The sequence below is a fragment of the Cervus canadensis genome, chromosome 29 (assembly GCF_019320065.1).
Source record: "Cervus canadensis isolate Bull #8, Minnesota chromosome 29, ASM1932006v1, whole genome shotgun sequence".
NCBI lineage: Eukaryota > Metazoa > Chordata > Mammalia > Artiodactyla > Cervidae > Cervus > Cervus canadensis.
The window spans coordinates 33,355,189-33,379,527 of NC_057414.1; the positions used below are offsets into that span (position 1 = coordinate 33,355,189).

Here is a 24,339-nt window from a genome sequence, read left to right on the forward strand (position 1 = left end):
TCAATCAGATGCAGTAGCTCTGGAGAGAGGCAAGTTCCCCCACATTGGAGTGGTGCAGCTGCACCACTGGGATGTTACAGCTCCAACAGGGGGATTGAAATAAACCATCGTGAAAGTCTCTCTGGGCCTGAGCTGGTTGTGACTCTGCCTGGCTGACGGAGCAGCGGGAACACTTCGTGAGTTACCCAGGGACTGTATTTGGCACAAATCCGCACGGTAGCTCTGCTCCCCCTCTGCTGCCTGTACCTGCTGACTCCATCAAAACAGGCATGCTTTCACTCCTGCCTGTGCTGCAGGGTCTGACCTGGCTTGGAGGTGAGAGCCAGCCTCCCTCGGCCTAACACAGTAGCTGCCAAACTGCCATTGGGGTTCTGAGCACGGAGCCTTTGTTGCCGGTGAGAAGGAGAGAGATGGAAGCAGCAGGCTGGGTAGCGGGTTCCTGGGGAGTGAGCGGGAGTGGAGGCTGGGAGAGAGAGATGGAAATCTTCACACTTATGAATGGAGCTTCTGCCAAGACTCACCATCACTTAGCTCGTGCTAAATCAGGCTCCAACACATCCATTCTTGACCCACATTCACACATTCCAAGGCTCCGGAATTTCTCCTGTGGGACTGATCATTCTCATTCCTGAGTCCCCCTACCTGAAATGCTGTGGCTTGTTCGTCCTTCCCTCCCACCTGAAAGAGGCCTTCTAGACGAGAAACACAGGCATGTGTGGATACATGACAGTGTGTATGATACAGTATGCACTATTTGTGTGCACACACACCACTCACATGTTCCGACTGTGGTCGTCTGTGGCTGTGTTTATATTCTTAGCTTCCTGCAAACAGACACTGCTTCTGCATATTTTCCCCTAGCACCACTACCTTGCAAGTACTAGACTCAGAAAGGCTATTTGCAGAATTGCAAAATGTGGGACGTGAAACTTGAAAATCTTTTAGTCCAACCACTTTATTTTAGAGATGAAGTGACAGAGGCTCCTAGAAGGGATGTGCCTTATCCCAGGTTGGAGAATGTTTTCTGATAACCAAAGAGGTATGGCTTTCAAACCTGGCCATAGGTTGGAACCTCTTAGAGAGCTCTGGAAAATATCAGAACATCTCACAAAGAGATGCTGATGTAAGCGTTCTGGGATAGGGTCCAGGTATTGGTATTTTTATAAAGTTCCTCAGGTGATTCCATGGTAGAACAAATTTGAGGACCAATGGCTTAGAAAATGGGAGTATTGCAAACAAAGGCACATTGTACCTGTTGCATGAGGACCTCCTAACCTCAGCAGAGGCAGATAGCTCCAGGTTGCTTGACTTGAAGAATCATGGATCCATGAGAAAGGTACTTACCTGTACTTCTACAGGGGAAATGCTAAGAAGAGTCACCAGCACTATGGAAATGCAGACAGAAGCAGCCAGGTGAGCAACCCCCTTAAAGCATTCAGAGGGCAGCCACAACTCACACCATGAGCAGAAGGGAAGCTGGATTCTCTTTGGGTACGTACGCCTGAAAACACAAGCTGATGACTGAAAAAAGGCTGTGTCCCAACCACAGTTATAGCATCAGAGGAGAACAAATAAACGATGACGCTTGTCTGTCATTTCAGGAACCCTAAATCAGGGTGTGATGAGTGGGGAGCAGAGAAGGAAATGGCAACCCACTCCAGTGTTCTGGCCTGGAAATTCCCATGGACAGAGAAGACTGGTGGGCTCAGTACATGGCTGAGGACATGAGTAGGTAGCAAAGAAAGAGTTCTCAGAAAGGAGATCATCTTAAGTCCACCCTAAAATAGGAAACCCTCAGGGTCCCATGAGCTGCACTTGCCTCACCCTGATCAGCTGCCTCAGCACACCCCACCCTGTCCTGCTTAAGCACCCCCCACCCCTTGCTTGGCCATCCAGTTCTCTGCAGAAGGCAGGGTACGAAGGCGTTGGACAGGCCACTGGCCAGGGTGGCAGTGGTGATGACACCACTTGAATAACTTGAATGACAATGACAAGAGCCAATGGTTACCAAGCCAACACCTCACAGCAGCTTTTGCTGTCCACGTGCTAAGGGAGGGAGCATCACACACCCCTGAGCCCTTCCGGCCAGGAGTCACAATGGAGCAACAGAGGCAGCACCTCTGACGCGATGAACCCAGAGCCTGGCTGCACTCGCTCTCCCCACGCTCCCCATTTAAAAACAAGCCTCCAGGGTTGGTGTGCACTTGCCACCCGTTGTAATTTGCACAAGCAACTGTGCAGGAGACTATGTCACCCAGCGCCCCTCCACCCCTACTTCTGATAATCCTGCTGGTTCTTCCCAATGTGATTAAAAAAGATGACAAATCAAATCAAATCTGGGGATTGTACTCTGTCTAGTTGGTTTGGTCACTGATATATTCCCAGCACCTACAACAATGCAGGGAACATAATAGGAACTCAATAAACACTCGCCAGGTGATTGAACCAATGCACAAGTAAACAACGAGATCTAGTCTGTGTTGGATTGGATTTTGGTGACACCACCAAGATGAAGCCAAGGAGGCACCTCTGGAGAGTGAATCTGAACGAGCTACTGAAGCCAAAACCAGTCCATCTTTTGAACAGTCCTTTATTACTGTAAAGGGCAACACTCTTCAAGAAGCCAAAAAAAAAAAAAAAATCAAATTTAGTAACCTAAGATGTCCTTAGTAACAGAGCTGAAGAATGTGTTTTCCAATATTTGGTTTCTCAGCTTGACAGTCTCTCTTGAAATACTCTTTTCTCAGCAATGGAAATGTGAAGCGCTGTTGGTTTGTTTTGCAGTTTGCAAATGACTTACAGAGCTCTTCTGGCAGAGTTTCTGTTTTTCTTCTTGCAAATAAACAAAAGGCCATTTCTCTAATATGACTTAAGCGGGGGAGAATCTGTGATCTCCTGTCTTGGTTTGGGAAGGAACAGAAAAGGAGGGGCAAGCAGAAAGATGAGGGAAGAAACTGGAACAAGTAGGGTGTACAAGTGGAACAGAAGCAGGAAAGAGGCAAAGGGGAAAAGGATGTGAAACCCTGGGGTACCAGACACGCAACAGCTGAGGATGTTGCCTTCAGTGGGACCCCAGCCAACCTTATGGACATGAACTCCCCACTGGTTCCTTGGTCCCCCACCACCACCATTGCAGTCTATCATCTGGGCTCCTGTGACCTGGGAGGACAGACCCCCCTCCCCCCTCTTCTAGGCAAGCCCTACATGAGGCGGAGCGGCCCCTGCCAGCTTGACCCAGATCTGTCAGCTGATCAATTATTTTTCCCACGGAGGAGAAGGAAAAATGAAAGGAAGAAAGAATAAGGGACAGCGAGAAACAGAAAAGGGAGGGCAGAGAAGAGGGGGAGAGAGGGCAGAAAGAGGGAGGGAGAAGAGGGGAGAGGAAGAGAGGGAGAAGCTGGGAGAGAGGGAAGGAGAGGGATGGTGGAGGGACATGCACATCTCTTCCATGGACGCTCCTGTAAGTTTCAGCTGCCATAGCAAGGGCAGGCTCAGTTCAGAAGGTTGCAGAAACACACACACACATAAATACATAAAACATAAGCTCTAGAGGTTGCTGAACGAAATCAGTCAAAGCAGAGGACGGGAGCCTCTTCTTTCCACCCTTTGCCAGTCCAGCTTACATCTGGTTTTTACCCTCTGAAACTCCCGGTTCCTCCCATGTCCCCTCCCCCCGCCCCTCTGCCCTTGGCCCCGCCCCCTGACGCCTCCTGGCAAAAGTCTTCCTCCTACTAGAAAAGAGTGAGGAGGCGTAGTCCCGCGTGTTTCCTCTAAATCCCCTCTGGTCTTCTCCCACCGCGCACCCTCTAAGGCAAGGAGGGCCCGGCCACCAGGTCTGCAGAGGAGACACCCAGGAGGATGTGGTACCCAAGACCCCATCGGACCTGCACGCCATCGATTACCTTATTTTTGCATGTTTTCATTTTTTATGTTTAATTAGTTTTATTGAATTTCAAATGACTACAGACATAAAGTAAACATGTAACAAGCCAGTAGAGCAGAAAGCAAAGGAGCTCCATAAATACCAGCAGGCTCAGCGTGGAGCTCCACTTAGCACCACATGTTTGCTGCCTTACAAGCATTAATGAGCCTTTACAACCCTTGGGGGAGTTGCTCCCCGGCCTGGCAGACAGGTGGGGAGACTTCCCAGAGGGAAGTATTGTCACCTACAGAAGTCATGGGGAACTTTGTGTTCGGATGTACCTGCTCCCCACCCAGCGTGCTCAGGCCACCTGAAACGATTGGAAATCAGACAGACAGGCACGCCCATTACAGTGTTTGAAGGGTCCATAGGACCTCTGCTGAGGTTAAATATAAAGCAAAGTGGATTTTTGTTGTTGTTTTTAACACCTTCGTCTTTCTAGTTGATGGGTAGGAGCAGGCCGTGAGTTCCAGACCTAAAATATCTGGGACAGAGACAAAACCTCGACACAGTCATCCTCTCTGAAGTATTTCCACCATAAGGAGATAGTGAGAGCATCTCACATCCTTCCAGCATCTTCCTACAGGTGCCGGAATCACCTGTCCTGCAGGTCACCCCTTCTTAGGATGTCCGGAGAGCACACCTCATCCTGAGGGATACACCGTGGCTGAAGTCAACACTGGTGTGACCCATCCGTGACAAGTAGCTGGCCCCAGCCGGGGTTGCTGCACCTCAGGGCTGCCAGGGAGCAGGGGCAGATCCCCAGGGAGCTACTACGGACAGTGCCCCTTGGCACACTCAAGCAAGGAACCAGGAGACGCCCCCCAGGGACACAGCTCAGCACCCTTCAGCCCCATGCCACAAGAGAGGCCACTGAGAAACCACCGAAGCCAGGGAGAGAGGCCACAGTGCGAGAAGGGATCCTAGGGCTCATTTTGGCTTTAAAAGTGATGAAAGGAAAGAGCCAGCCTCAGGACTAGCCTGAAACTGCCACCTGAGAATGCCCCCCGGCTGGGCCTCTGTGCCCACCTCCATCCAACGCCCGGAGGGCAGTCCCAGGGTGTGAAGAGTGGAGGGAAGCTGCAGTTCTTATACACTCCATGACTTGCCCGTGGCCTCCCTGCCTCCCCCATTGGAAAGTCCAAGCCTGGCAGCTAATGTCCACTTTGTGAAGCTCCTCTGTCATCTCCCCTTAATTTTTCTTTTTTTTTTTTTTTGGCCATGCTTCCAAGTGCCCACAATGCTTACTTACATCAGGCCCAGGAGCCCATCACCCCAAACCGATTTTTCACTCTGCCAGTAAACATTGTTACGGTCTCATCTGTCACCCCCACTGCCTGCATCTCAGAAGCGTTGCCCAGCTCAGGCTGCGGCTGGCACCCAAGTGTCTGCTGTGAGTGGCAGGAACTTGGCCGATCTGCCCAGCTGAACCGTGTCTGTGTCACCGGCACCCAGAGAAAGAGAGGGGAACCCAGCTCCATGTCCTCTCCGTTCCCCTCTGCCCTGCTGCTGTGTACGTGGGCAGGTAGTTGATGTGGGATGTGAGGAGATGAAAGAAAATGAGAAAGGTAAGGCAGGAATCTAGCCCAGCTCCTGGGAAGGTGTTGAAAGGAGCATTAATCCTTCGAAGGAGAAATGGTCGGGTTTCTAGAAAGAGAGAAGATGCCGTACACCAGCCGTTCCTCTCTGAGCCTCTCCGTGGCAGGAGGTGGGCGGTGAGCTGAAAAGGACAGCGCCTCATCCAGGAGCTGCTCTGGCTCCCAGGGCCGAGGAGGACCTCTGGCTAATCAACTCCGGAGCGTCTTAGGGCCAGAGCCCCTGGGCGCTAATCACCCCCACCCTCCTCCTATCACTAATCGGGGCTGACTCCCTCCTCCTCTAAGCTGGATCATGGTGGCTGTGGGTTGGGGTGAGGAGCAGGTCAGGGAGGGGTCCATCATCCGCCCCTTAGCCCCCAACACCTTTTCAAGAGGGCAAGAAGCCCAGGAAGTAAGGGCTCTAGGAAGAGCCAGCCTAAAACAAAAACAGAGAAGAAAAAAATTGCCTTAGGATGTGTACCGCATTCTAACTAGTCCCACTGGGTCAGTGCAATAGGGGTGGGTTATTGCAGGCAAGACCTGGCTGCCTGAGTAATTCTGTGAGTTTGATAAGAGGTAACTGGCCCACCCCAGCTCCCATGCCCTGAAAGTGAAAACACACGTCACCTTGGCTGGTCCAACTGGGAGGGAGTGGGGGGTGGGTCTCGGGGGTCACTTTGCCTTAAAATTGGGCAGCCCGGTTCTTTTATGACACATCAAAGCTTATTGAAAGCTGGTTCGAGGTAGATAGTGCAAGTAAGGCCATGATTTGTCTTATTAAATTCAGGATTTGGTAGACTGTGAGGAGGGCTGGGGTAACCCAGTCACCCCTGTCCCCACCCAAGATGGCAACAAGAGTGCACAATCAGAATTCCCCGGGGGAGAATTTCACACCCCCACTTTCTTCTCATCTGTTCAGGAATGATTCAAAGTATGAGCAAATATTATGCTTCCTGCATTTATTTCTGATGAAAAAAAAAATCACATATGCTAATTTATATGTAAATCCAGTATGGCCCTGGGGCTCCTGGCAAGCTGCCAGTGGGGCTGTGGATGGTGGAATTTTGGCAATTGTCTCCAGTGGGAGGTTAAAATGGAAGAGACTCAAACCTCAGGATGGATGGGAATGATGGAGGTCTTGGGACCTTCCCTGCCCCTTCCTCCGGACCCCTCCCCCCACCCCTCCCCCATTTGGTTTACATTTCTGTGGTTATCGTGATGGAAGCTGTTACCTGGAGGCTGCCTGGCTCTGGGCTCAATTTCCCAAGTGCTAGAGTTGGGGCCCTGATCTCACTGGGTGAGCCCCTGTTCACCCAAGTACAAGCAGGGGTGCGCGTGAACACACACACACACACACACACACACACGCTGCCTCTGTTCCATGTTATGTAAGAGGAGTCAGTCAGGGCTGCCTCCACGTGGCCTCCTTCATGCTCACACCCACTGCCCTGTGGGGGAGGAGGGAGACCCTGAGGCCCGTGCCCCCCGCCCCCATGGCTGGGAGCTGCAGGGCAAGGAGATCCCATCCGATGGACTTACGGACTTCCTTGCATCCTTGCAGAGCCCTCCAGGGTCCCCTCCCCCCTCCTTGAGCCCCAGCCGAGGGTTCGCAGGCATTTGATCCTTCCCAGCCTAGTCCCTCTCTGCCCACCTCCTGTGGATCTGCGTGGACGCCTCTGCAACTCCGGCAAGGGGACAGTCACCAAAGACCACCCTCAGGGGGAGCTCAGGGGACTAGAGGTGGGGTCCGCAAGAGCCCCGTACTGCAGTGGGGAAGGGAACCAGATGGGTGGGACTCCCCAGCCTTCTCCACCCCCGCCCACCGGGAGCCAACTTTCCTTTGGGGATGCAGTGGCCAGCACTGAGCTCCCAAGTGGGGTCCTGTGGGAGATGGAGCTGAGCAACCATTGGGGAAAGTTTCTCTGCCCACCTCAGTGCCTGGGAACGCAGGGGTCTTTAATGAGAAAGAGGCACACCAGATCCTCAAAGGACAGGGCGGGCGGGGCGAGCAGGTGGGCAGGGAAAGCGGCTGCTGGGAGGTGGGAGCCTGCTGGGAGGTGGGAGCTGGGACAGAGCGCTGGGGCGCCCCGGTGCAGCGAGGGGACTCCAGGTTGAAGTGGATTCCCACCCACCCCAGCACAGCAGGACCACAACTCGGCAAGCCCGGCCCTGACTACAGCTCAGAGGGCTCGGCTTCCCAGAGAAACAGAACATTAGCATTCGACTCTTCCTGCCTCTCTCCCTTCAACTTAGGAGAGCTTTCCGGAATCTCAGAGCCCTGCTTGCTCCCGCAGCCTCTTATCTGCTTTTTAACCACCCCCACTGCTCCCCTCCACAAACACACCCCCAAACACACAGAAAACTAACCCGGTTGCCCAGCTCTGCTGCAGACTGATTCAGCCCTCAGAGCTGGCTTTCTGACCACAAAGCACAGTTACCTGATTATGCCTAGCCTGCATTTTCCATTTGCTCCTTGCAGAAGCTTTGCAACTTTACTGGCCGATAGATATTTAAAGTTTCCTCTCGAAATTTCTTCCCAGTACCACAAGCAACGCATCAGCTTCCCCCGCCGCCCTCCGAATCCTTAATTCCCCGGCTTCCATGAGTCTCCATCCATCGTGTGTGTGCAAGAACGTACAGACAGCCGGGGGACCAGCAAACAGCCACGTTACCAAACAGGAGCCCCAGACACGCTTTACTTATGTACATACATCCCCCGCCTGTTCCCCTAGCAGCCAGAATCGGATCAATACCCTCACAGCCTGGGAGGGAGGAGAACGTCCCAGCCATGCTGCTGGAACGCGAGCGAACGCTCTCTCCTCCACCTGCAAACCATACAGCAGAGCCGACTCGGAGAGTCTGCGAATCACCCACAGCACACTGTACAATTCCTGGGTCTGCTGTAGGCAGATCAATAGCAAGCTCTTACCTTGAAAGAGAAACAGAGCAGCCAGCGCCGTGAAGATTGCCCAAGAGATAGAATTGTGCATTTTTGCCTGGATGGTTTTCATGATTTTTTTTCTTCTTCTTTTTCTTCTTTTTTGTCAGGTTCGGTTTTCTCTTTCTTTCTTTCCTGACAGATTGCGTTGCTCTCGAGCTGGTGGAAGGAGATTTAAATCCACTGTTTTGCTGAAGGACACCACAAGAAAGCCAAGGATGGGAGAGTGTGACTTCTCAGTAATTATCTCTCCTCATACTCTGGCAGTGAGACACATCGTACAATCTGGCCCTGGACAGCCCTCCTACGAGCTGCAATCATTGGTTCTAATCCAAGGATTGACAGAGCTACAACACACGCGCGCAGGCACACACGCGCGCTCACACACACACACACACTCAGGAATCATTTACTGGGCAAATCAGGCTAGCTGATTAAAGAGACAGGAGCCTGGAGAGATGGCATGATAAATGTCACTTTGGCCCTTCTATATTACCTTCATTTTTTAAACTGACAGTCTCAGAGCCCCAAACATCAAAAAACCCCTTCCTCTGGCATTCCTAGGCCTCCTGAACTCATATTCCCTTTACACTGGAAAAATCCCATAGCCAGCCACTGCTTACTAGAAATTTTAAAGGGACATTTTCATGCTTGGTGAAACTTGCAAAGATGAGTCAAATTTCATTTGTTGGTATTTATTTTCCTCTCCGATGAAAATATCATTCAATGACAGATTTTTTTTCTCTCTCTCTCTCTCATCTTTCACCTTTTCCAATCAATCTCCTATTTCATCGCTTGGAAAATAGTAAATAACTTTCTATTTTCTTCTCCTGTCACTCCTGTTTCAGAATACCTGCATTACGCCTATATTTCATTCACTTATTTCCTGAAGTCATCCATGTGTGTATGATAACATGAAAAGGGAGAGAGCTCCTGAGATTTGAGGACTGCAGTCTGCACATGAAGAAGCTTCTCCAAGAGGGAGCAGAGGAGGAGTTTATTCTGTGTGCCTCGGGCAACCCACATTCACGACAACGAATAATGTAAGTGCTTGCGGCTTATTTAAACTGCAGCAAGACAGACTTAGGTTAGACACGCTGATGAACTTTCCAGGTATAGACTTTGTGTGTGGTTACCAAATGTCCTCAGAGAGCTGCAGATATGCACGTCCTTGATGATGGGTACACTATAACTCGGACAGAGATAATCTAATAGATGTGAGGACTTTCTGAGAGATCTTCTAAGGGCCGTGAAAATTGATGATCTAGTTTGTAGTTTTTCTCTTATTGGAAGCAATTTTTATGATGTGAACAAAAATTCTGGAAAACTTAGCCGGTTCCCACCACCTTCCTTAGCTGATTCTGATATATCTGGTACCATTATGATGCCTGAACCCACATATTTTTGAAATGTGTCTTTCAGACTTCCACAGTAATTATTATACTTCCTTATAAGCCCCATAGTAATGTTACTGTATATATCCCGAGCTGCCTAGAATGAAAGTAGATACTGAGTACACAGGTGGACTGGAAACAGCCCTGCCGTTTACACAAGCCCCAGAGGCGCTGCTCACCCTGTGCAGTGTGAGAAGGACAGCGCCCCCTGCAGGTGTGAAGCCAGACAGCTCCGAGCGGAAGGAGCATCGGGGTCTGGATATCTGCATCCAGCTGGAGCTACACACACACAGAGGGACAGTGGGCAGCTCCCCGTGTCCTCCCTTCATACAACCGGAGCACTGTGTCCCAAGTCTCTTCATTTTAAAGGTGGTTATATTAACAGATTTTCTTTTTAAGCCACTGCAATCTAATTCACAAGTCCATCAAAATGTCCTTCCCGTCTCTAACTCCCAAGGGACAAGCACGTTATCTCTAGACTGGTCTTGTGCAGTGCTCCGCACAGTGACCTGTGTGGTTAGATGCTTCAGAGTGGCTGTGGCCTCAGTGATAACTGCCCAGGACAGAAGGCACGGTGGCGTCGTCATCGCCACTTCTCTGCTCTCCAGAGTGACGATGAAGATGACAGGTCATTGGTAAGTTGTTAGGAGGCGAGGCAGAGATACCAACACTTACAAGTGTCCTCACCCTGACCTGCAATAAATCTGTACATTCACTACTTTCTATTAAACATCCGTAAGTGTGACCACAATAATAAACAAATCATTCTAGTCATCATTTACTGAGCATTTGCTATGTGCCAGACATGAGGGCCAGAGTTTCCTATGCAATTTTTTCTTATTAAATTCTCAAACTCTGTGAGTGGTGCAATTATCATGCCCATTTTACAGCTGAGAACATTGAGACTCAAGGAAAACTTGTCCACAGCTGGTAAGCAATGGAGTCAGGATGTGAACCTGGGCATTTGTCTCTCAGACCAACCTCTAAAATATTATCCTATGCTAAATACTCTGAGGGACTCAAATAGATATAGGCACTCGATAAAAAATATATATTTTGTATAACCCCTTTGCTATTGTTAATAGCCTATGATATTAAAATTTACATGAAACAGCACAAACATCCACAGAGAAAATATAGGAAAACCTATACATTACTTTTTATTTTTTTAATGTGGACAATTTTTTATTTTAATTGGAGGCTAATTACTTTACAATATTGTAGTGGTTTTTGCCATACAATGACATGAATCAGTCGTGGGTGTACATCTGTTCCCCATCCTGAACCCCCCTCCCACCTCCCTTCCCACCCCATCCCTCTGGGTCATCCCTGTGCACCAGCCCTGAGCACCCTGTCTCATGCACCGAAACTGGACTGGCAATATATTTCACATATGATAGTATACATGTTTCAATGCTATTTTCTCAAATCATCCCACCCTTGCCTTCTCCCACAGAGTCCAAAAATCTGTTCTTTACATCTGTGTCCCTTTTGCTGTCTCACATATAGGGTCATGGTTACCATCTTTCTAAATTCCATATATGTGCATTAATATACTGTATTGGTGTTTTTCTTTCTGACTTACTTAAATGTGGACCATTTTTAACGTCTTTATTGAATTTGTTACACTATTGCTTCTATTTTACATTTTTTGGCTTTTTGGCTGCAAGGCATGTGGATGGAATCTTAGCTCCCAAACCAGGGATTGAATCCATACCCCCTGCAGTGGAAGATAAAGTCTTAACCACTGGGCCAACAGGGAAGTTCCCCATGTATTACTTTTAGTAGTAATCGAGTTGCAAATGGTTGGCACAGACAATTAGCAATTTTATCCAAATGCCAAGAAAGTGATAGATGGGTGTTTTCTACAACAGGTTTTAAAAGCCCTATGGAGATAGTGAGAGTCATAATAAAATACCTTGAAAGTGAGGCAGAGACCAGATTTAAAGCAGAGAGAAGAATATGCAGTCAAGAGACACTGTAAATCAAAAATAAGAGACAGAAAAACAACACCTAACTTTGGGGCTCTTGAAACATGTTTGTGAGCCCTGATCTTGCACTACTAGGTTGCAATAAAATTTTTAAAAGATAAAAAAATGAACCTGGCACAAATTCTGACCTGTATTAATTACCCTCTATACACAGATAATATAACTATGCCTGGCACACACAGGCACACCCAACAGACACTTGTCATCATCAGCACAGCTTGTTGACGGCCCACACAGGCTGGGCGGGCATCTGGCTGGTCCAAACCCTAGGCTCAGCCTCTCAGGGGCCAGGGGAGCCTCAGCTGAGACACCTCAAGCTCCACATCTGACATAGGGGTACTAGCTCTAACTCTGTGACCACCACCACCATACATCGTAACCATCAGCCAGTTTTCACGGTTTTGCCATTTTCATCAAGTTGAAACTGAAGTAGTCTGCCACGTGTCCCTGGGAGGAGCTCTTGGTGCTTGTGAACTAAGCTCCTGGCAGGCATTATTCCAGAATCGCTTTGTGCGTTCACCAAGGCGAAAGCTCTCCTTAGGGGCCATCAAACCACAAGTCTAATTTGGGCTCTGAGTACTGCTTGGTGCTAAGCTGTCTGGAGAGCTATAGCTCTTTCAAGGCTGGATTTACCACCGAGTAAAATTTCCCAGCGGCCCTCATGTTTCACAGGAGCACACGATGGAGAAGACATCTGTTCCCCTCCTCTGACATGGGCTGAATGCATAGGCCTGTTGGATATTCAACAGATCATTAATACAGTTACAGATGAGAAAGCCGGTCCTGGGCAGTCCACACCCAGGGGTCTGTTCAACCAGGCCCATTCCTTACCTAAAGCATGGATCACACTGAGGCAGTTGGCAATCTTCCTTTCCTTTTTCCATTTTAATCTCAATCTTTCAGGCCCCAGGGCTGGGAATCTTTTCTGCTGCAACTGCCCCGAACAGTGGGTGAGCAGGTCCTTGCGTATGGGGTAGCCTGGGTCCAGCAGAGAGTCTGTGCCCTGGAGGTCCTGATTAGGGGAAGCTCTGATTGGAGGGGACCCTTGGAAATCTCGGCTCCTCACTCAACAATCAGAACTCCTTCCCCTGAGCTCAAAGGCTCAAGTACTTCTCATCAGGTGTCTGCAGGACGATGAGACTCGCCTCTTGGATCATCCAGATGCATGATATACACCATTTACTTCCCAGTTCAAGGGTGAGAGGAGGATGAATGGTCCTAAGACAAAATTGACATCAGAACAGGGTCTCCTGTTCTAGGCAGAATGGTATTTTCTCACCGTCCACACTCTTTGATGTTAAGAGAACGTTACTGAGGATGTGATTTTTCTGTTTGCAGATAAGGAACGAGGAAGAGGAATAAGGAAGGGAAATGGATGAAGGCTCTAACTTCTGCGGAGAGGCAGCCAGGATGGCATTTCATAACACCGTTCAGCATCAGTAGCTGAAGCTTCTGTGCAGTGAGCGAGGGCAAGGGGGGACTGATTCTCTGTGAACTGGCCATGTGCTCCTGAACGGGACAGCAAGCCCTCCAGCCCTAGGAGGAGGGTGGCAACCGATCGCAGGTGGTGGGCCTGATCCAAGGCTGGAGACAGAGGCCCCGTGGGGAGGAGAAGAGGCGAGAGGAGGAGAGTGTGTGGGTGGGAGGAGGGGGAAGGGGTGTGGGCAGTGGATTTGATTCCTCGCAGCTATTATGGAAAGAACCGCAGGGGCTTCCATCTAAAGAGCAGCCCTGAAATGATGTGCAAGAGTTAACAAAAGCCGCTGCTCCGCTCCGCTCCACCTGCTGCGGCCGTGCCACCTGGTTGAGGCTGGACCGCGGTGCGCCGCCTCGGGGAGGGATCTGCCCACCCTCCCACACCTGGGGAGGAGCAGGGGGCCCAGCTCTGATTTGCAGGTGTCAGTTTGGGGGGGAGAAAGCCATGGCGGGGAAGAAGATGGCCCCCACCTTTCCAAGGGGTCTCCCTGGAAAGCTCTCCTGGGCGTGGTTCCAGTGGATAAGGTTACTTTTGACATGAATGGAGGTGATGTGTCCCGGGTACTAATAACACCAGAATTCTGTGGGCTCTATTTTGAGAAATCGACTTCGAGCTGATTTCCTGATGTATTGATAATTTGCCTAAGCTGATATTACAATGAAAGTTGAACTCTTAGCAGCACAGAGATTAGGGACACAGAGATTTAAATCCACGTTCCTACAAGAGGAGCACGGTCTGTGTTTTCTAACTGGAATTATAGGCACAGGCATCTGGCCTCGGTTTCTATGAGTTATCGTCATCATCTCAAAAAGAAGCCAGACGGCACAGTAATATAACAGAAAGAATTTAGCATTTAAAAATCAAAAGACCTGGATTTGAGTCTAATTCCGTTTATCAGCTTCAATTCCGCAATCCTCAATTTTCTCATCTCATCTCCGCCCATCTAGTCCTTAAAGTGGAAATAATAATGTCTACTTCAGAGAGTCGATGTAGATGAACCAAGATGAAGACTGAAAGATCTGCTATGATGTCTAACACACACATTGGCTCCAATGTGTTTGTAATCAGCTTGCTCGAGAAAACCAATCGCAGTGTTGGGTAATATTCAACGCGAACATGACAGAGAGTCACAGCCTCTGGATGCTCAAGGCCAGCAGTATTCTCCAGCCTTGGGGGAAGGGAGACTTGGCTCACTGTCGCCCCACCCGCCCCCAGGAATCAACTCCATGTAGCTGGAACATTGTGTGTGAAGCGGGGCAGGCGGCCCAGGGCTGGCCAATCAGCTTCTCCCCTGAGACTCTTCTAGGTGCCCTGTGGAAGTAGGCAGTGCTCAAGGGGGCAACTTTCCTAACAGGTGCAGAAAGTCTGCAAGGAAATGAAGTGAACCAAAACCAGGATGAGAACTGAGAGGAGAGGGCATCACTGGAAGTAGGACAAGTCAGGCCCGAAGGGAGACACGCACCCTTCTTTGCTTAAATTATCTTGGATTGAGTTTCTGTCTCTTGCAACCAAAAGTGCCTGGATAGACAGGTCCCTGTTGGGGTGGATGAACAGACTCCTTTTGCTCCACCTCCATCCCCACACGACTTCCCCGATAGATGGCTAATGTCTAGATGTTGTCTGAAGTCCTAGGTAGAGATGTCTGTGGTCTCTTACTTAAAAAAAAAAAAAAAAAAAATCGGGTTATTATCAAATTGGAATTAAAATAAGGTCAGAGAAGAAGTCAAGATGGACCAAGACCCTCTTCCTGAAGGTCGGGGTGGAGGGAGTGAACCGCCGTTTAGTGAGCATCTCTGTATGTTGGAAGCAGTGCTGCAGGCTCGTGTATATTCTCACTTAACCCTCACAGCGTCCCTGGAGGCTGAATGCTCTCGAACATCACTGTCAAGTAGAGAGATTGTACTGTGTCCATGGCTGCCCAGGTCACCACTGGCCAGGCCTTCTCCACGCCCAGACTCTGCTTTTTGCCTCACACTGGTCTGTAATGCAAGTGAAACTAAGTCCCAAGGTGAGCCCATCAGGGTGATCAATGAGAGCCCTGAAAAAGGCATCAGCTTTGGTCCACTTTGAATAAGAGAAGGGGGTAATTCCTCCACCCTGCATTGGACCACTGGGCAAAGGGCTGGAGGTAAACGTGGGGCTCTGGGGAAGTCAGGGTGACCCAGCCTGGTGGGCCTGAGGCTGTATGTCCAAGGGTGCTGAAAGAGTGTGCAGTCTTTATTTTTTTTTATCATTATTGTTGCTGTTCATTAGCTCAGTCATGTCCGACTGTTTGAAACCCTATGGACTGCAGCATGCCAGATCTCCCTGTCCGTCACTGTCTCCCAGAATTTGCCCAAGTTCATGTCCATTGAATTGGTAATGCTATCCAATCGCTTATATTTGGAACCCCCCCAAAAAAATGGTACAAATGAACTTATTTACAAAACAGAAACAGAGTCACAGATGCAGAAAGAAAACTTAGGTGGGGGGTGGGTCTTGATGGCTGAGAGGTTAGATGTGAACTAAATGGAGAAGCAAAGTTGCAGTGATCTGAGACAGTGAAAGCAATGAGAACTGGCATTTCTGGAGGGTACTCTGGCGGGACACAGTGAGCCAAGGCCCTGCCTCAGAGGAGACCGCCTCCCCACCCGGCCTTCAGGGCTTGGACAGCTGCCCGTCTATGGCTTCTCCTGGTCTAACTGAGCGGATTGTCAGCAGCTCCTAGACTTCTCCAGGTGTCACACACATGGGTCCCGGCAGGGTCTGCAGCCTCTGCTCTGGCATCTGAACAGAGGGCAGAGCCAGGCTGGAACCTGGAGGTGGAAGGGTCCCTGGGGACCTGGAGCAGCCTACTTCCCTGCGTGGGGGTTCATGACGCCCCTTGTTTGACAATAAAATGTCACTTCGCTGCTTTTGGCCACTTCCCTCCATGTAAATATCTAATCTGATGACTTTATGGGGAGGAGGAGTCTGGCTTGAGGAAAGATTTATATATTTCTGGGGCTTCCCTGATGGTTCAGATGGTAAAGAATCCACCTGCAATGTGGGAGACCTGGTTTCAATCCCTTGGTTGGGAAGATCCCCTGGAGGAGGGCATGGCAACCCACTCCAGTATTCTTGCATGGAGAATCCCCATGGACAGAGGAGTCTGGCAGGTTACAGTCTGTGAAGTCGCCAAGAGTCGGACATGACTAAGCACAAGAGTCATTTGGCCTCATGCTAGCACAGAAACTTGCTGAATTCTAGCCAGATTTGGAGAAGACTGTGAAATACACGGCATCCAGGAACGTGTCCATGGAGCTCCCCGACGGTCACTTCACACAGAGAGAGGGTGTCTGGAGCAGGGTGGTGACCTGCTCAGGTTCATTGGAGTTGAAGCAAAACCAGGAGCAGAGTAAGGCCTTCTGGCTCTTCATCCAGTGTCATTCCTTTCACTCCAGGGTGTGTCCAGATTCCCCAAACCGAGATGCCCAAGAAAACAGCCCCGTTTGCTCACTTACACAAATTGTGTTCTTTGTAACAGAAAGCCCTGAATTCTTCAACGTGTAGCCATACCTGGAATGAGTTCCAGGGTGGATGAGTTCAGGGTGAAGGGGTTTCAGCTTTGTCACAGAGCACAGTCTGTGAAAGGAGAGGTGACGGTGAGGAATCAGGGCTATGGGGGAGATGGGAGGAGGGTACGAGGGTAGAGACCCCAGGGGCTGGGCATGCCAACAGTGATGCCCAACTGGGCCTTCCTGGTGGTCCTGAGGAGGAGACAGGAGATCTAGTGGTAAGAAGGCATGGTGTGATAGTCCTATCAAACACCTGGCTTGTCCACATGCTGCCCCTGAAACCAGTGAGCATTTCGGGGTCAGCATCCTTAGACAGGCAGCCTGAAACCCACCAGGTTGGGTCACCTCGATTTCCCTGGAGCCCCAAGTTCACCTCCAAACCTTTGCCCGGTGGTCCCACTCAGCATGGATGAACTGCCCCCTTTTGTCACTTAAAGTGGACCAGAGCCAATGCCTTTCTCACAACTCTCACTGACCAGTCTCACAGGATAGTTTCTGCAGGGGAGGGAGGGACAGCCATCCTTCCCGGAGGGTGTCAGCGGCATCTACCTGGGAGGTAACCAGCCTGGGGAGCCGTAGTCATTCATCATATGCATTTGACTGCTTCCAACCCACAGTAGGATGTAGAGGAGACAGAGAAAGGCTTAAAATCAAATCATGTGTCAAGCTGAAGAATAATGGTACTTTCTATGAGGAGTATGTATATATTTTTAATTTCTGAGTGAATTAAGTGCCTATAAAAGGTGTTGAGTTGGCGGTCTAGAAAGCTGGAGCCTTTGATTTACACTCAGAAGAAGAAAGACAAGGATAGTGTCCTGAATCATTCCACAGTGCTGAGCCCCTCACCATGGGCTCTGCCCTTTGTCTGGCTAAGAATGCTGACCCGTTATCCACTGCATGCAGCCCGTTCCCACCATTCTGTATACACTTTAGGTTCAGTTCAATTCAGTCACTCAGTCATGTCCGACTCTTTGCGACCCCATGAATTGCAGCACGCCAGGCCTCCCTGTCCATCACCAACTCCCGGAGATTACTTGAACTCATGTCCATTGAGTCAGTGATGCCATCCAGCCGCCATCTCATCCTCTGTCGCCCCCTTCTCCTCCTGCCCCCAATCCCTCCCAGCATCAGGGTCTTTTCCAATGAGTCAACTCTTCACATGAGGTGGCCAAAGTATTGGAGTTTCAGCGTCAGCACCAGTCCTTCCAATGAACATCCAAGACTGATCTCCTTCAAGGATGGACTGGTTGGATCTCCTTGCAGTCCAAGGGATACTCAAGAGTCTTCTCCAACACCACAGTTCAAAATCATCAATTTTTCAGTGCTCAGCTTTCTTCACAGTCCAAATCTCACATCCATACATGACCACTGGAAAAACCATAGCCTTGACTAGGCGGACCTTTGTTGGCAAAGTAATGTCTCTGCTTTTTAATGTGCTATCCAGGTTGGTCATAACTTTCCTTCCAAGGAGTAAGTGTCTTTTAATTTCATGGCTGCAGTCACCATCTGCAGTGATTTTGGAGCCCCCAAAAATAAAGTCTGACACTGATTCCACTGTTTCCCCATCTATTTGCCATGAAGTGATGGGACCGGATGCCATGATCTTAGTTTTCTGAATGTTGAACTTTAAGCCAACTTTTTCACTCTCCTCTTTCACTTTCATCAAGAGGCTTTTTAGTTCCTCTTCACTTTCTGCCATAAGGGTGGTGTCTTCTGCATATCTGAGCTTGTTAGGGTAATACAAAGGCTAAGTGGTAGGAAAATAAAACGCATGAATTTTGAGTCATCTTGCAAAGGACGTATTCTGTTGTTTATGGGTTGATCTATACACTAACTCTTGTATATCCTTATGTTGAATTTCTATTTTCAAAGTATGTTTGCATTTTCTATTTCATAACCTTTTCTTAAAATATTTGCAGTCATTGCTATTGTGTCATTTGCCTTGCGTGGGAGACTGGGGTAGAGATGATGGTAGCATGGTAGATCCGGAAGCAATCTTAGAGAAGTGATGGGGCTTTTAGGACTCAGACATCCTGAAGAGAGGGAAGATGAAGAGACACACTCCCCATGGGCAGTGAAGGGTGGCCACAACCAGTGTCCCTAACTCCCTCCACTCCTGCCACTGGTCCAGGCATTAGTCGTCATTATGTAACACAGAGGGGAAAAAGAATACACACACACACAGACAGAGTGAGAGATCAAGTAATGACAACAATCAAAACATTAACAAAAATGTCACCTTAGGAGAGAGACCTAGAGACAGAATAGCTGTGCTGTCATTGAGGTGAGCAAGAGGCGGCTTCCCCCAGAGTCCCGTTCACACACTGGGTTTTGCTTTCAGGACCCTCCAGCTGTGCCAGTTACAGGTGCCTCATTAGCAAACTGTGGGAGCAAAAGGAACCCCGGGGAATTAAACACAGCACAAACCTAAAGCCATCAGCACGCAGTTGGCTCAGAATATATCTTAACTCTCCTGCTAGAAGAGAATTATGGTTCAGTCAGGTAGATGCAAGTAATTATTTTGTTTTTTAAAGTAAATGACAGATTGATTTTACATTAGAATTTTGATTTGTACTGGCTCTAACTTTGATTTCTTTTGCTTTTTTTTTGTTTAAATTGAGTAGTTTCTTGACTTGATAGATGAGTTAGGCGCTAGTATATTCCCCTTTGCATTAAATCTAGAAAGGCTTCTGGGTGGTGTAATATGTTGGCGAAATAGCGAAATACATTAAAATTAGCTACTAACATATGGGAGGAGGAGTGATTCCAGGCAGACTGGCTCCCTGCGTTCATTCCATTCAAAAGAGAGATGTTCCTAGGAGAGGTGGAGATTCCAGAGCCCGCCCCCCCACCGGGCTCTGGGTCTTGTCACCCACTGTGGATGGGAACGTGCACACATAGCCATGGCCCTCATTTCCTACAGCAATCCGAAAATACCATCGTGCCGTCTCACAGGAAAAGTGGCTTTAACGAGTGTGTTTGTATTTGATGTTATTAGAAATGAAATGTTTGTGGAAATGTCACCGCACAAGGAAGGCACCTGCATGGGGCAAGGAGGTGAGATTCTTAATAAAAGCGGAAAGTTCCACCATGTATGGAACACTCACAACCAAACGTGTCTATTTCATTTACAGTCATCACTCAGTCCAAAAAGCACTGTGAAAGTGAAAGTGCTGAAAAGACAACTAGACTTCTCCTGTCTACAGTGGTTCTTATGGTGCGCTTTGCTCACTTTTATTTTTCTTTCCTCATCTTAGAGATGGAAAAGTGAGCAGAAAAAGATCAGGGTGACATGGTATAATCCATCCAGGAGGGGAACCCATGAGGTCTGAGCCCCAGCCTTTACACTGCACTTACTGATTCCACATGATGTCCTCACGTCAGAAGAGCATTGGCCAGGGACCTCCTTGGGCGTCCAGGGGCTAAGACTTCCCCTTCCAATGCAGGGGGTCAGATTCCATCCCTGGTCTGCAGCTAAGATCCCACATGCCTCTGGGCCAAAAAAACAAAATATAAAACAGAAGCAATGTTGTAACAAATTCAATAGCGACTTTAAAAGTGGTCCACATTTAAAAGAAAAAAAATCTTTAAAAATAAGAAAAACATTGGTCAGATTGTAAACAGGCTGAACGTCTTTATTTCCTTCCTATGTGATATCGAGCTGTATTCTGTTTCTGTGTCAGGTTGAAGAGACTTAAAGGCATGAATTCAGAAATCAAATCACCAGCAAGTATTTTTTGGGGCCCCAGCTTTGCAGGCATTGTGATGGGCTCTGTCTTGTCCAGATTCAGGTACCCTGCATCCTCACCGCCCAGGAACACTTTGGTTCATTGAATGGAAGGTCCAGTGCTGATTCAGCACCTACTGGGAGCTGGACCCTTTGCAAGGACTATACAAACAGCATTTTGCAAATTTGGGTTTTTTCCTAAAGTTGCTCAGCGTCAGTGGGAGACTGACCAGCAGTTGTAAAAGATAACTGAATTAGTCAAGATGAATGGCACTCACTGGTATTAAGAAAAAAAGAATCTCCATGGTTTCTAGCAAAAATAGGACTTTTTTTAGTTTATGCTAACTCACATGGAAGCAGTGCCATCATTTGGGAGATCAAAGGAAGAGGTTAGTCAAAAAGTGAGCTGGGCCACTCTGGAATGCATTTCTTTCTAAATAAATGCACTTCTTACCAAAAAAAAAAAAAAGGTGAGATGGCCCACACTAAGGTAGTGGCAGTGAAATAACAGCAGAAACAGGATTCTAGAGACATCTTACAAAAGATAAGATGCCAAATAAAACCTTCACTAGGTATTGGTCAGCATCAGGCCAGGTGAATTGAACATGATTATAACGAAAAATAATCTGAAAGATACTAAAATGTATTTTAAACACCAAAGTGATACATGTTATCACAGATGTTATAACAGAAATGCTATAACAGAAAGAAACCAGTAATATTTTAAATCTAAAAATTACTAATGTTATGGTTTTGTGAAGAAAAAATAATACTTAACATCTGAAACTCAAGAATCAGCTGCTTTTAACATGGAAGAAACCACGTGTTTTGACAGTTGGAGAGCAATGGAACAGGAAATCAGGAAAAATTTTTAGATATTAAAATTCTGTGTCCTTAGGGAAAGGAAACCCTGATGATTAACTCTAGGTAATTTTAGAAAAGTACATTTAATTCCATGTTAAAGATGTATGGATAATCTGAAGAAAATGGAAATATATAACATCCAAGCTATTTGAGAGAAGAAATACAAGTACAAAAAGGAAAAGGAAAAAATAAAACACAGACAACTTTAATAGCGCAGCAGGAAAAAACCTGAGAAAGGGCTAAGTAAGTAACTGCAAAGAATGAGAAATACAAAACATAGAGGTAGCTAACTAGGAAAAGTGCTAGGATTATGCTACCAATAAATAAAAGTATATTAACTTTAACAAAACACAGAGATTCACAGATTTGGGGAAAATTTTGGCTCTAGGCCATTAACTAGCTATGGTATTGGTGACTGAGTTGCTAAATCGTGTCTGACTCTTGTGACCCCATGGACTTTAGCCCACCAGGGTCCTCTGTCCATGGAATTCTCCAGGCAAGAATAGTGGAGTGGGTTACTACTTCCTTCTCCAGGGGATTTTCCCTTCCCAGGCATTGAACCCTCCTCTCTTTCATCTCTTATATTGGCAGGAGGATTTCTTTACTGTTGAGACACCAAGGAAGCCACATTAGTATCTATATATGTAAAATAAGCAACATAAGAGTTTTAGTAATATGCCAGAAAAATAATAACAAAAACAGGTACAAAGATATTAATATCAACAGAACAGAAATCAAGGTAGAAAGGCTAACCACAAAAAAGAGTGGTCCCACCAGAGGCATAGTACAACACACCAAGAAGAAATGATAGTCCTGAGCTTTATTGAAAAGAACAGAATGGTTACCAAAAAAAAAAAAAAAATCTTTGTATATGCAAGGGGAAATGGAAATGGACAGTTCTACAATTAACATAAAAACTATTAATACAATTCTCAAAAAATGAGAATATAAATAATCAAAAAAATAGTTGAGATTTTAACAAAAAATTTAGCAATCTGAAAGTAAATAAATGAATAGATAGATAGATATGGATAGGTAGATGATAGATACCAAAAGAAAAATTTTTGAATTAAGAAAATCAAGAATGCTTCTCCTTGTCAAATACAATAGAATTTTCACCAATCAACAATGTTCAGATAAAAAAAAAACTCAATACATTTTAATGGTCAGAATGCTATTAGCCATGTTCTCAGATCAAAATAAACTTAGGAGTTAAGAGAGAAATAAGGGAAATTACTTGGAAAGAGAAATCCTGGTTTAAACAGAAATTCAAATAAAAATTACAAAATATTTATAAAAGATAGAGAGTGTTATATATTAAATCCCACGGCATGTGACCAAAGAAATCTGTAGTCTTCAATGACATCCTTAGACAACAAGAAACATTAGACGTAAATTCAGTGGGTATACATGTCCATTAGAAACATTTCCACAAGCAACAAAGTAAAAAAACTTGCAGTGCCTTAAAAGAAGGAAATCAATTTTTGTTTTTCTTTACTTAAAAGGAAGTGCAGAGATGGGTGGTTACTGGCATTGTTCAATGCTTAAATAGTACCTGGCCACTGGTTTTACAATTTTATTAACTTTTGCCTCAGCAGGTGAAGAATGTGTCGGCAACGCAGGAGACGTGGGGACTCAGGTTCAATCCCTGGGTAGGGAAGATCTCCTGGAGGAGGAAATGGCAACCCACTCCAGTATTCTTGCCTGGAGAATCCCATGGATAGAGAAGCCTGGCCGGCTACAGTCCATGGGGTCACAAGAGTCAGACATGACAAGCGACTAAACACACTCGCCTTGTCATTCATATCCAAGGAGGGACTTCCCTGGTTCTCCAGTAGTTAAGATTCCATGCTTCACCTGTAAGGGGTATATGTTTAATCCCTGGTTGAGGAAGTTCCATGTGCCTTTAGGTTGAGCCAAAAAAAAAAGACTTTATTCATACCCAAGCAAGAAGGAAAAGAATGTGTTAGCTTTTGTCCCCCTCATTTTACAGGTAAACAAATGTTTTCCTTAAATCCTAGTAGTTCTCATTGTCCAGAGCTCTAGCAAATGGCCAATGTTGACTGAAAGGGAAAATTTGAAAATGAATAGTAGAGTCAATGGAGGAAACAAATAATCATAAAAAAGAAAGATATTAAAAACAATATTAAAAACAGAAAATCTGATCAATAGAAATAAAATCTAGCCATTTGAAAAGACCAATAAAATAGACAAAATCCAGGCTAGTGTGATCAAAGGAAATATATTATACAAGCAACATTGGAAATAAGAAAGAAGACATGAATTAAATTTTAAATATTTGGAGGTGATGTACAACTTCAAGTCAATATTTCTGAATATCTTGATAAATGGTTTCTTAGAAATTTGGAATTACCAACATTGACTCTGTAGGCAGAAGCCCTGAACAGAAGAATAATCATCAGATAAATTTCAAAATGTATCTACCAGCATATTAAAAGAACACAGTGGAATCCCAACGTACACATAATTACATACAGTCAAAATTATCTTTTAAAATCTCTTCGGAGTCTAACATAAACATTTTCTTCCCTCCAGAATTAGAAGTGTCCACTGTTGTTTTTAGAGGTGGATCAAAAACGAAACCACTTTTTAAATTTAGATGCATGTCGTTTGAAAACACATTATCTTTAGACATTAGCGTCTCATTCATCTTCATGAAATATACACGGGAAAGGAAGCCAATTGAAGAAGCAGCATGCTCACAACTGCCATCTTAGCCTTACCCTGTGTCTGGAATACTCTATAATACAGTTCAAAATCAAATTTATGTGCCTACACTTTATGTGTGTGTGTGCCTACGCTCAGTGGGTCAGTCATGTCCGACTCTTTGCAACCCCATGGACTATAGCCCACCAGGCTCTTCTGTCCATGGGATTTCCCAAGCAAGAATAC

General features: G+C 46.9%; 1 protein-coding gene across 3 annotated transcripts in view; it reads right to left on the bottom strand.

The window, feature by feature from the left end:
- Positions 1-8,833, bottom strand: part of NTM (neurotrimin) — a 1,022,340-nt gene extending 1,013,507 nt beyond the window's left edge. For 2 of the 3 annotated variants that reach the window (XM_043452249.1, XM_043452245.1), the window contains exon 1: positions 8,429-8,762. In XM_043452249.1, the coding sequence (XP_043308184.1) occupies positions 8,429-8,510 (82 nt within the window). In that variant the 5' untranslated portion in view covers positions 8,511-8,762. Of the gene's footprint in view, positions 1-8,428 lie in introns of all 3 variants that reach the window. The other variant, XM_043452247.1, reaches the window with a different exon arrangement.
- Between the last annotated feature and the right edge of the window lie 15,506 nt (positions 8,834-24,339).